General features: G+C 42.6%; 1 protein-coding gene across 1 annotated transcript; it reads left to right on the top strand.

Annotated features, from left to right (window-relative positions):
* Window positions 1-3,858: 3,858 nt before the first annotated feature.
* Window positions 3,859-12,012, top strand: LOC104116856 (uncharacterized). Its single transcript, XM_009627802.4, has 3 exons — window positions 3,859-4,277; window positions 10,521-11,588; window positions 11,701-12,012. The coding sequence occupies exons 1-2, from the start codon at window positions 4,005-4,007 to the stop codon at window positions 11,586-11,588; spliced, it is 1,341 nt and encodes a 446-aa protein (XP_009626097.1). The 5' UTR covers window positions 3,859-4,004; the 3' UTR covers window positions 11,701-12,012.
* Window positions 12,013-13,032: the final 1,020 nt, after the last annotated feature.

A 13,032-nucleotide genomic window follows, 5' to 3' on the forward strand; every position in this document is an offset into this window, starting at 1 on the left:
AGTGATGAAAGAAGTCTTTTCTTGATCGTCCGGGTCCATCCGAATTTGGTTGTACCCCGAATAGGCATCGAGAAAGCTGAGTATCTCATGCCCGACCGTCGCGTCGATCACCTGATCGATGTTATGCAAATAGAAAGAATCCTTAGGGCACACTTTGTTTAGGTCTTTCTAATCTACACACAGTCTTAGCTTATTCCCTTCTTAGGCACTACTACTACGTTAGCTAACTAGTCCAAGTATTTAACTTCCCGAATCGACCCTATTTTAAGGAGTTTGGATACCTCGTACTTGATGAACGCATGCTTGATCTCGGAATGCGGCCTCCTCTTCTGACCGGATGGAACTTCGGATCCAAACTCAGCTTATGAGTGGTATTTCCGGTGGGATCCCTGTCATGTCAATATGGAACCAAGCGAAACACTCTATGTTAGCTTTAAGAAAATTAATGAGTTTTTTTTTGAGCTCGGGGGTTAACCCTGTGCCCAGGTATACCTTTCGATCTGGTAAGTGCTTGATTAATATGACTTGCTCCAACTCTTCGACCGTCGATTTGGTGGCATCGGTGTCATCAGGAGTTATGAATGATCTCAGGACTCCGTAATCATCCTCCTCGTCTATTCCTTGTTCTTCCGGTTCGGCCGAGACCGACATTAGTGATTGCTATTTAATTTCTTCCTTTCTGGTTGGATCCGTGTTCCTTGATGTCGAAATCGCCGGTACCAGGATTACCTTGTCAACTGCGAACATCTCCTTTGCGGCCTACTGCTCTCCGTAGACCATCTTGACTCCTCCTGGTGTAGGGATTTTCAATGCCTGGTGTAAGGTCTAGGGTACCGCCCTTATGTTGTGAACCCACGACCTTCCGAATAGAGCGCTATACCTCATTTCCCCTTCGATCATGTAGAACTTTGTCTCTTGGATCGTCCTGGCGGTGTTCCTCGGCAGAGTTATCTCCTCTGTAGTGGTTTCGCATGCCATGTTAAATCCGTCCAACACCCGGACTGCTGGCACTATATGGTCCTGTAACCCCAATTGCTCTATGACCCTTGATATGATGATATTGGCCGAGTTACCTGGATCAATCAATACACGTTTAACTCAAAATTTATTTATAAGTACGGATATTACCAGCGCATCATTGTGAGGTTGCACGATGCCCTCGACATCCTCGCTGCTAAACGTAATGGTTCCCTCTGGGACATAATCTCGGGTGCATTTTTTCCTCGTGATAGACATTTTAGTGCGCTTTATCATTGGTCCTTGGGGGACATCGGCCCCTCCGAAGAACATGTTGATGACGTGCTGAGGCTCGTCTTGTTCGATCTGTTTGTTGGTGTCCCTGTTCCTGAAGTAGTTTTTGGCTCTATCACTCAGAAACTCTCGGAGGTGCCAGTTGTTGAATAATCGGGCAACTTCTTCTCTTAGCTGTCGGCAATCCTCGGTTATGTGACCATGAGTGCCGTGATACTTACATATTAAGTTAGGATCTCTTTGGATAGGTTCAGACTGCAATGGTCGGGGCCACTTGGTCTCTTAGATGCGCCTGATGGCTGACATGATACTGGAAGCATCATCGTTGAAGTTATACTCTAATAATCTTGGTGCTTTCCTACTCTCGAGCAGCCTGTCGACACCATTTTTGCTCATCAGACCTCGGCTACTGGGCCCTCAATTGCCTTTTTTTTCGTTCCTTGTGGGGGTGACGCCCGGACCCATTTCCCCTTCGGTCGTCGCTGTATGGTAGGTACCGATTCTGGACCTGCCTTGGCTCATGATCAATGGCTATCTTAGACCTGTCGTCGGCCCTGATAGGATAAACAGACCTAGAAGGAGCTCCGAGTTGGTCGTCCTCAACCCTAATCTTCGACTGGTACCTGTTGTGGACATTAGCCCAAGTCACTGCCGGGTACTCTATCAAATTTTATTTTAGCTGGTGAGAAACCAAGGAGCTTCGGGGGTTAAGCCCATGAGTGAATGCCTGAACGGACCAATCATCTGCAACCGGAGGCAGGTCCATCTGTTCCATCTGGAACCTTGACACGACTCCCTGAGCATCTTGTTGTCTCTTTGCTTAACCTTGAAAAGGTCCGACTTTCTGGTCTCGACCTTGATGGCCCCTACATGGGCCTTCACGAAAGCATCTGCAAGCATAGCAACTGAGTCAATGGAATTTGGGGGTAAATTGTGATACCATATTATTGCTCCTTTGGACAAAGTCTCCCCAAACTTCTTCAGTAACACCGACTCGATTTCATCATCTTCTATGTTGTTCCCTTTGATTGCGCATATATAGGAGGTCACATACTCGTTCGGATCCGTGGTTCCGTTATATTTGGGGATATCGGGCATACAAAACCTCTTTGGGATCAACTTCGGTGTTGCGCTCGGAGAAGAATATTTCTAGATAAATTTCTTGGAATCCGGCCCTTTCAATATCGGGGGTGCTCCCGGGATTTGATCGACCCTGAAATTGTATGGTTCCACCTTCTTGTCATTGGCCTCAATTTTCTTCTCGCCTGACTCTACCCGCCTCGTTAATGCTTTAAGCATTTTCATTATCTCGGGCTTGACCCCGGGCTCGGCTTCACCCGGTCTCTCAGTGATATGTTCGTTTCTTCGGGTGCTTTCCCAGGATTGTTCGGACTCAACCCTGCTGGGGGCGTGGTTTTGATTCTGTAACTGTGATATTGCCGCCTGTTGAGCCTGCAACATTTCGAAAATTAACTGTAGCCTTACCCCATCACCTTCGCCTTCGGGCGCTTCTCGAGCTGTTGGTCGGGGTCCCCCGCGAACGCTGTTTTCGGGATCAGTTGATAAATTAATGTCGATGGCCACCTGTGAGTTAGCATCGATCGGATTGGCAACTGGGACACTGTTGGGATTAGCAGGAGACACCTCGTTGCTAGGCACAAAATTATTACTTTCGCCATGATGGCCAGACTCAGCGTCAACATTCAAGTGGACAGACTGAGAATTCGACATTTTTAAGCTGATATGAAATTAAGACTTTAAAGAACAAGCGTAAAATATGGTGTGTTATGGAGATTTGTATCAAATTACCACTATTATCGTTAGCCCCACGGTTGACGCCAAACTGTTTAACCTTGAAATCGGATAATAATTAAATTTTTACGCGATTTTAAGGATACGTGGATTGATTCAACACAAATAAGCAAAAATATTAGATAAACGAGTTAAAAACAAAATAAACGATCAAACCAGTTGTAATGTTATGGCCTAGTCCGAACCTAGGTTGAACAGTAATTTTGCCCTCGATTGGTCCTTTGGTTCGAGCCTAGTTGTGAATGAAGAACATGACAATTAAATAAGAACTTTTGCAGTAGCTAGAAAGTAGGAAATGAATTTGTATTGCTTTGATTCGTGTATTATCAAAGAAAAAATTGCCCTTTATATAGTATGAGAGTTTCATCCCTAGTACAAGTCTAAAAAAGGTAAAAATCTTCCTTTTTCGTTAATTACTGATCCGTAACTAACATCGAATGATATCTGCGTCGTGGTATCCGGTTAGGTATGAATATCACGACCCTCTATCCGTTGTGTGTAACCGTTTACTGTATTTTCGGAGGTTTTAGAACTCGTTCTGGATCTAGAGAGTGTCGCTTTTTTATGCCCGATGATGAACACACCGTTCACCTTCCATGGGTCTCGATACGAAGGGCCCCAACCTCGATTTCTATCTCGTGCGTCCATGTCCATGTCCTTCTTCCGTTTTCTTCCCCGGGGTATACATTACCCCCAATTTTAGACGTATACTCTAAGAACATCAGAAAACGATATGGAAAAGAAATCGAGATAAATTTTATTTATTTTAGCTTATTACTAAAAGTGGATAGTTAATGAACTTTAAAAATTAAGGAGTTTAGCCTTTGGCAGAAGTCCGTCTGCTATTTTAAGTTTGGAACCAAACGATTTCACTCTAGGTCGACTATAAATATGTCACGACTTCGAAATTGCAACATTGCGATAGCAAAGAAAGAGAAGATATGGAAGGAGAAGTAGTAGAACTGTACGAGCTTCAGTACTCTCATTTGAAGAAACTTTCTTCAGAGAAAGCTTTATCAGCAGCAGAATCTTCTGAAGAAATTCAGCGGCTTGAATCAATCACCACAAGTGTTATGGAAAACCTAGGGCCAGAGGGACCCGGACTTCTGGCCATCACCGGCGTTCCAGAAGCTTCCAATCTTCGTCGAACTCTTCATCCTTTGGCTCGAAATCTCTCTCTTCTCAATAACGAAGATCGCAAACGCCTTCTTAAGGTCCACCTCTCTCCCAGTTTTAATTTTTGTTCCCTTTAACTTCCTTCTTCATGTCCAATCTTCAACAGTCTTATCAGCTAATAACATAATGCAATGAAAATTAAAAGAAATGTGCCCAAATAAAACGAGTTGTTTGTAAAATTTAGAGACGTTCTATTTAGAGAATCCTGAGTTTGCCTTAAAGAATGATTTTTTAACTATGTTTGAATGAAATGTTCCCAAATAAAGCAAGATATCGTATCTCAAACTAGCTGGGGTGGTTATGTATATTTATTGATAAACTATTTTCAGATCGAGGCATCGGTATCTAATGTTCAATGCTCTAGCCCACTTTAATTTGGGCGTATTCATCAATGTCCTTGTAGCAAGGGCTACTAAACTAGCAAGTAACAGCAACAACTTTGATTATATTGAAAATACCAACTGGAAATTATAACTAAAAATGACAATAAGAAGAAGCTGGAGATGAGAATCAGAAGAAGGGGATGAGATCAGAGATACAGAGGAGTGGGATGAGAAGGGAATATTTTCATAACAACTTTTGCCACATCAGCTTCGTCTAAGATTGTGTTCACAACATTACCCCCATCTCCAACGAGAACCTTGTCCTCAAGGTTTAGCTCGCTCGGAGGCATAGCAGCAGCAAAATGAGTCAGCTGAAGAGGTGTAATCTGATTGTCAGGCTGGCCCGTACACTTCTTGAGCATGGATATATGAAAGACAGGATGAATCCTAGCAGCAGCTGGCAGCTCCAGCTTATAGACAACATCTCCTAGTCTCCTACCCTTTTCAAGATGCGAAATGGCCCAAAATATTTTCTACCCAGCTTATGTTGCTTTTGTAGTCACACAGAATGTTGACGATACGGTTTAAGCGTCACGTAGACCCACTCCCCGACTTCATAGTGTAGTTCTTTTCGATGTTTATCAGCCAGGGCTTTCATCCGTCGTTGAGCCTTAGCTAAATTATGCTTTAGGAGTTCCAAAACTGTATCACGCTGCACAAGGCACTTCTCCACGAGTTCATTACTGCTGCTGCCCAATATATATCGAGTAATAGTAGGTGGCTCTCGACCATAAAGAGCCTGGAAAGGGGTCATTCTTGCTGAAGTTTGTAGAGCTGTGTTGTACCAATATTCTGCCCATGGTAACATAGCCACCCAATCAGAGGGAGAATGACCCACAAAACAATGAAGATATTGCTCTACACATTTGTTGAGCGCTTCAGATTGACCATCGGTTTGGGGATGGTACGCGGTGCTCATCGCTAACGTGGTGCCCTGCATCCTGTTTAGTTCCTACCAAAGGGAATGGATAAATCTTGGGTCTCGGTCAGTTACTATTGATCTTGGAGGCCCATGTAACCTGATGACTCGGACAACGAAAGCCTCAGCCACTGTCCGAGTAGAGAATGTTGAGGGTAATGCAATAAAGTGGCGGAATTTAGTCAACCGATCCACTACTGTCATAATAGTTGCTTTGCCCCTTGAAGCTGGAAGGCAGGTGATGAAATCCATTGCTATGTCTTCAAACACCAAATCGGGCATAGGCAAAGGGTGCAATAATCCCGCTGGATGATGGTGGATATCCTTCATCTGTTGACATATTGAACAAGTTGAGACAAACAAATGCACATCCCTCCTCATATTTTTCCAATAAAAATTTGAGGCCACACGGTGCAAAGTACGGGCTATACCAGCATGTCCCCCAATGGAAGTAGCATGGAATTCCTGTAAAAGTTGTTGTCTAAGAGGGGAATCAATAGGAATTACCAAGCGTCCTTTATAAAATAAAAGACCTTCTATAAAGGTGAAGTCAATGACAGTCTAGTTGTTGCATAATAGATGTCTGAATGTCGCAACTCCGGGTGGTTCTTGTTGAGTTCTCTCAATTCTTCAACAAGGGCAGGTATTTGCATAGTAATGGCCAAATAAGTAGCATCAGAGGCTCGTGAGAGAGCGTCAGCTGCTAAATTCTGTTTCCCGGGGCGATATAGGATGCGAAAATCATACCCGACTAACTTACAAAGCCACTTCTGTTGTTCCGGGGTTTGTATGATTTGCGTGGTAAGGTTACAGAGAGCTTGTTGGTCTGTAAGTATTGTGAATCTTCTGCCAAGCAGGTATTGACGCCATTTACTAACAGCTTGTGTAATGGCAAACATTTCACGGTGATAGGTGGACGCTCCTTGCATTCGGGGGCTTAATTTTTGACCGAAGAATGCCACAGGATGCCCCGTTTGAGACAGTACCGCACCAATCCCAACTCCTGATGCATCTGTTTCTACTTGAAACTCATGACTAAAATCGGGCAAAGCGAGGACCGGGGTTGAGCTCAAGCATGCTTTCAAGGTTTCAAAGGCCTTTTGTGCGCGCTCAGTCCACAGAAAAGCATCACGACACAGTAAGTCAGTTAAATGAGCAGCAATAGAAGCGTAATGATGGATAAAATGCCTGTAATACCCAGTGAGCCCCAAAAAACTCTGGACCTCCTTGATATTTCGTGGGGCTGGCCATTGCTGTATAATGGCAATTTTGCTAGGATCCACACCCAATCCTTGAACAGATAGTACATGTCCAAGGTAATCAACGGTTGTCTGCCCAAACAAGCACTTGCTCTGCTTCGCCACTAACTGTGTTGGCGTAACAATTTCAACACTAAACTAAGATGTTCCAGATGACCAGCCCAAGTTGGACTGTAGACGAGAATATCGTCAAAGAAGACCAACACAAAACGGCGCAAGTAGGGACGAAAAACAAAATTCATGGTAGCTTGAAAAGTGGATGGCGCATTAGATAAACCGAATGGCATAACCAAAAATTCAAAGTGATCGTCATGGGTTCTAAATGCCGTCCTTTCAATGTCCTCGACTCGTACCCGAATTTGATGATACCCTGATAACAAATCCAGTTTGGAGAAGAACTGAGCTCCATGTAATTCATCAAATTGTTCGTCGATTGCAGGAATAGGGAAACGGTCGCGCACAGTGATAGCATTGAGGGCACGATAATCCACACAAAAACACCGGGTACCATCCTTCTTTCGAACTAGCAATACTGGCGAAGAAAAAGGACTTGTACTAGGTCGAATGACCCCTTCTTTGAGCATTTCTGAAACCAGTTGTTCCATAACCTGTTTCTGAAAGTATGGATAGCGATACGGTTTTACATTCACGGGACCGGAACTAGGCTGCAAATGGATCGCATGATCTTGAGGACGCACTGGGGGAAGGCCTTGGGGTTTTTGAAAAATATCAGCAAAGGAAGTGAGTAAGTCTTGAAGATCGGTAGGTGGAGACTCTGTAAGCACAGACTCAGAAACCACTTGTTCTTCCTGAACCAGTTCCAACCGAAAAAATGAAGAGATGGCATCTGTTGAAGCTAAACGATGCAAACTGTGCAATTGCAGCGGTTGGAGCATAGTTGGTGGTTCACCTTGCCATTTCATGGTGCTGCCATTGTGAGAGAACTCAAGGACATGCGTGGAATAATCAGTGAGAACCGAGCCCAATGTGGCCAACCATGAACAAAATCAGCACCATGTAGGGCCAACACATAGACATCCAAAACGAGCTCACAGCCTTGGATAGTGAGGGGGATTTGCCGAACAATCGCATCACAGCGTAAGCACTGTCCACTACCCACCACGACATAAAATCTCGGAATCGGTTCAATGGTCAATTGAAGGAAAGTCGCGATCTTAGTTTGAATGAAATTGTCTGAACTACTGCCATCGACGAGGACCTGAACCGGAGAACCATTCACATGGCCGGCAAACCTAAGAGTATTCGGAGCATGAGCGCCAGCTAGAGCATGGAAGGAAATAGAAGAGTGCTCTTACACCTCAAGGCATTGAAGTTCTTCTGCTATAGCTTCGTCAGAAAGTTGCAACTCCGGTAACTGAGTGGTAGTGTCTTGCTCTTCGGTTAACAAAAGGAGTTGGGGAAGATTTTTACACTTATGAGAAGCAGAGTACTTCTCATCACAATAATAACAGAGTCCTTTCTCCCGACGACCCTGAATTTCGGCAGGAGTGAGACGTTTGAGGGGTAGACGGCCAGTCAATGTTTGTGATTTCGGGGATGGAAGAGCCATGGATGTTGGACGTGGGTTAGGGATTGTAGAGTAAGTCGGAGCAGATGGGGTAGGTAACAAGGGTTGTGTACGGGCCAAGGCTGGTTGGATTGGGCTCCGGGTAAAGACTGTTTGAACTGGGCCTTTTCCAAAATTAATACGCCTCTCTTGTAATTGGGCCACCTGCCACCCGAATAGCTTTATCCAAAGTTTTAGGCTCCTTGGCCAAAACGGAAGATTGGATATCCTCACGAAGCCCAGAAGTAAAACAACGTACCATGAACTGCTCTGGTAAGGCCATAGATTCAGTGGCCACCGCTTCAAAACGACGGCGATAGTCCTCCACTGTCGAGGTCTGCATCAGCTTAGAGAGGCGACCTTCTGGTGTAACCAGCTCCCGTTTTCGAAAGCGCACCAATATTTTCTCAGTAAATGAAGGCCAATCACTTAGTTGCTTATTGCGAAACAACCAGCGATACCAGGCTCGAGCATCACCGTCCAAGTAAAAGGAAGCAATAGACAGACGTTCCTCCTCCATAATACCATAGAAATCAAAATAACGTTCTGCCTGGAAAAGCCAAAAAACCCCGGATCCTCACCAAAGAATCGACCAAACTCTATACGTGCAGGCTTATCACGTTGGGCCGTGGAGGACGAAAAACCAGTGAACGGCAGAGTATCGCCGACATCGTGGGAACGAGAATCATCGAGAGAGGGAAAACGAGCGTTCAACGCTGCGAGTTGAGCAGCCAGATCCGTAAGCACGGACTGATAAGAATCCATGATGGAACGAATCTCAACCAGTTCCAGCGTAGAACCCATCGAAGCTTTGAGTTTGTTATCGGACATAAACGGAATGAAAGCACCAATGTAGGAAGGGCTACTAAACTAGCAAGTAACAACAACAACTTTGATTATATTGAAAATACCAACCGGTAATTACAACTAAAAATGACAATAAGAAGAAGCTGGAGATGAGAAGCAGAAGAAGGGGATGAGATCAGAGATATAGAGGAGTGGGATGAGAAGGGAATATTTTCATAACAACTTTTGCCTAAATCACTACAATGCTTACGTCTGCTATATATAACTAACTCCTGGCCCACACACTTTCATTTAGCACTCACTAGGGCTGTTCATTTGGATCGGATATCCGAAATCCGAACTGATCCGCTCAATTTCGGATTTCGGATTATGTTTATTAAAATTTCGGATATTCAGATCGGATTCGGATTGGTATAATTTTAACCCGATTCGATCCGAAATCCGAAATTATTAGGGCATGTATAAATACTAAACTTTAATTTCGGATAGTTAGTACTTCCTTTATATCTTCCTCTAAGTTATTACCTTTACAATTGCTGGATTTAGCTATATTGGCACCATAGTACCCTCATAATTGCAGAAACATGAATTTTTCTTGCTGTATTGCCTCTTTTACATAGAAAATATACGTATGAGTTTGCAACTTTGAGGCATAACAACTCGAACTTCATATTTTCTTAGAGATGCAATGCTGATAAAAAGGATGAAAAGAAAAGAGATGTTTGTATTAGCACATAACACAGAAGAAGCAGATAAGGCAGATGCATTAGCCGATTAGATTAGCAATAGCCTTAATAATACATATAATCCGATCCGAAATCCGAAATATTGATCCGATCCAAACTTTAAAATCCGATCCGATCCGATCCGATAATAATTCGGATAGGATTCGGATTGCATTTTGTAGAATCCGAAATCCGAAATCTGAATCCGAAATGTGCTAAATCCGATCCATGCACAACCCTATTAACATAATCCATTAGTTTTGCAGGTGGTTGTTTCTTGCGTTTGCCTCTACCCAGATTGCCCTTCATCACTTCATTACCCAATTCATTCTCAATTGCCACATCAGCTTCGTCTAAGATTGTGTTCACAACAGTCCTAAACTGTTTTGCTAGTTTTACTGATTGAGTGAGGGAATGATAGTAGTTTGAAATATCACTATCTTTTGAAATCTGACTATGCATTGTAAAATATGTGCAACTTGCAAAGCTCTAAGATTTTCTTTTGGAAAGAACATGGATGGTAGAGCCTGGTTGCATAATTTGCCCTGTTACTTATCAAAAAAAGAAAAGAAAAGAATTGCTCTATTACTTAATCCTCTTAATATTATTATTGAGCAACAGGAAAACAATCTAGGAAGTGATGTTTCACTGAAGAACCTGAATAGAAATGTCTCGTCTTTTTCTATGCAATTGAAATATGAGCAGTGCTTTGAAAGAAGTGATTGTCGGGTTAATGATCTAGATGTTGGTAATGGGGATGACGAAGTGGTTGATCAGGATGAGTTTAAGAAATTAGGATGCACCTTTAAGGAGCTAGGATATTGCATGATGGACATAGGGCTTCGTCTTGCACAAATATGTGATAAGGTCATTGGAGGCCAAGAGCTACAACAGAGCTTACTAGAGTCTGGCACAGCTAAAGGGCGTCTAATCCATTACCATTCCGCTGTTGACAATGATATTATTAGAGAAGCTGCAAAAAGAAACGGATATGTTAAATCAAGAAATGGAAAAGTCAATAAGAATGAGCAAGCAAGTACGAAACAGCAAGGCACTACTGACTTATCGAAAGACCAGTCAAATGACTATGGTCTTTGGCAGCAGTGGCATTATGATTATGGCATTTTCACTCTCTTAACAGTTCCCATGTTTCTGTTGTCCTCTCGCCAAGAAACGCTAGCTGCTGTAAATACTGGTTCACCTATTTCTTCTGAGCATGAATTCCCTTCGCCCAGTGGTCACACATATCTTCAAATATTTGATCCCAAAAAGAATCAGATCTTCATGGTAAAGGCGCCTTCAGAGAGTCTCATTCTGCAGGTTGGAGAAGCAGCTGATATATTATCTAAGGGGAAGCTACGAGCAACACTTCATTGTGTTTGTAGACCACCAAAGATTGAAAACTTGAGCAGAGAAACATTTGTTGTCTTCTTGCAGCCAGCATGGAGCAAACAATTCTCTCTTTCGGATTACCCTCTTGAACGTTTAAATTTAAGTAGTCAGCAGTGTGGGGTATGTATTGAGGGAATTGAACAGTCTAGGCAGGTATCAGAGGAATTAAGTCAAGAAATTCAAAAGATTGTTCCACCACTTTTGTCGAGGCTGAAAGATGGGATGACATTTGCAGAATTTTCCCGTGAAACTACAAAACAATACTATGGTGGTAAAGGTTTACAGTCCAACAGATAGGTAACCACTGACTAGTAACCTTCTTTTTCCTTCTCTTTTTCTATTTAAGTTTCATTCATATGAACAGATAATTTCAGTATGTAATGGTTTGTCTCTTTTATCTTGGATTCAGGTTTTCTGTGGATATTCTTAGATGCAGAGAGCTTCCATCTGGCCGGACAATGCTTAAACTGGTGGCAAAAAGTCTCAACTTTCCTACGGGTCTGTTTTGATGATCTGTGACACAGTAATGTCTTGGAATCACACTTACGGTGTATTTTTAACTGTATACAGTGTGAAAATCCATTACTTCAAGTCCCCCCTCTCAGAGCCAATGTTAGGTAAAGAGTCGATGTAGTTTTAGGAATTAATTTCCCATTTAGAAAAATGAGACATCATATTGTATGTGATTTTGGAAAAATAAAAAATTTAACATTTTCTAAGATATTGAAATGCTTGTAAAAGTGCGCTTTCTATGGCAACAAAGAACTTGGTCTATTCAACAACACCCCGACTGTGTGGGAATGGCTGAATGTGACCAATGCAGAAAGAAATTAGTCACTGCAACTGTGCACCATGCTTAAGAATGACTGCTGAAGGAACATAATCCTGTGACCTTTACTTGGGATACTTTTGCCGCACTAAACTTTGGATTTCTAAGAACTATCTTAAAATTATACTTCCTAGTCACAGATTTTCTTTTGCTGTTACTTGCAGATAGATGTGTCAGAAGTAGGGGTGGCAAAATGGTTAAAAGAAAACAGTTAATCACTCATATTATCCACTAAAAAATGGGTTGGATAATGAACTATTTAAAAACGGGTCAAATATGGATAAGAACCATATTATCCATTTAGAAAATGGATAACCAAATTGGAGATTCCTCAAGTTTGGGAGACTAGAAATTCTTCCAAAAGTGATCATATTCATGAAGTCATGGATAATATGGTTACTCATATTATTTGCCGGTTAACCCATTTTTTATCCGTATCAAATATGGGTCGGGTCAGATAATTTATCCGTTTTTTCATTACCCGTTTTTGACCCGTCCCATATCCGACCCGACCCGTCCGCCTGTTTGCCACCCCTAGTCAGAAGGTAAGATGAATGGGGTTTACAAGCTTGGGCCTCATCCACACTCTACAAGGTACATGTAATCAGCCCAAAGGCAAAAGTAGCTTCATCTAATGGCTTTGGACTTGCACCAGGACCGGCTCATTGGCCTGTTCTCTTCATCATGTCTAAAATAATAACATGTTCGATTAACATAAAAGGTCAAAGATGTCAAACATTTCAACAATACAGTGATACAACGTAATATTGGAATATACAGAAGTCCAGTGAGTACATTCCTCAATAATGCACTAATAATATTATAAGCCTAATATGGAAGCCTACGGCTCCCTAGTTTTGCATTAGGCGCAGATATTCAGTTGATGAGAGGAGTTAAGCAACATAGAATGAC

The sequence above is a fragment of the Nicotiana tomentosiformis genome, chromosome 1 (genome assembly GCF_000390325.3).
Source record: "Nicotiana tomentosiformis chromosome 1, ASM39032v3, whole genome shotgun sequence".
Classification (NCBI taxonomy): Eukaryota; Viridiplantae; Streptophyta; class Magnoliopsida; order Solanales; family Solanaceae; genus Nicotiana; species Nicotiana tomentosiformis.

Coding starts and splice junctions, on each gene's coding strand:
- LOC104116856 (XM_009627802.4), top strand. CDS start 4,005: ATGGAAGGAGAAGTAGTAGAACTGTACGAGCTTCAGTACTCTCATTTG. Junction 4,278..10,520: donor ATCGCAAACGCCTTCTTAAG/GTCCACCTCTCT, acceptor ATTGAGCAACAG/GAAAACAATCTAGGAAGTGA.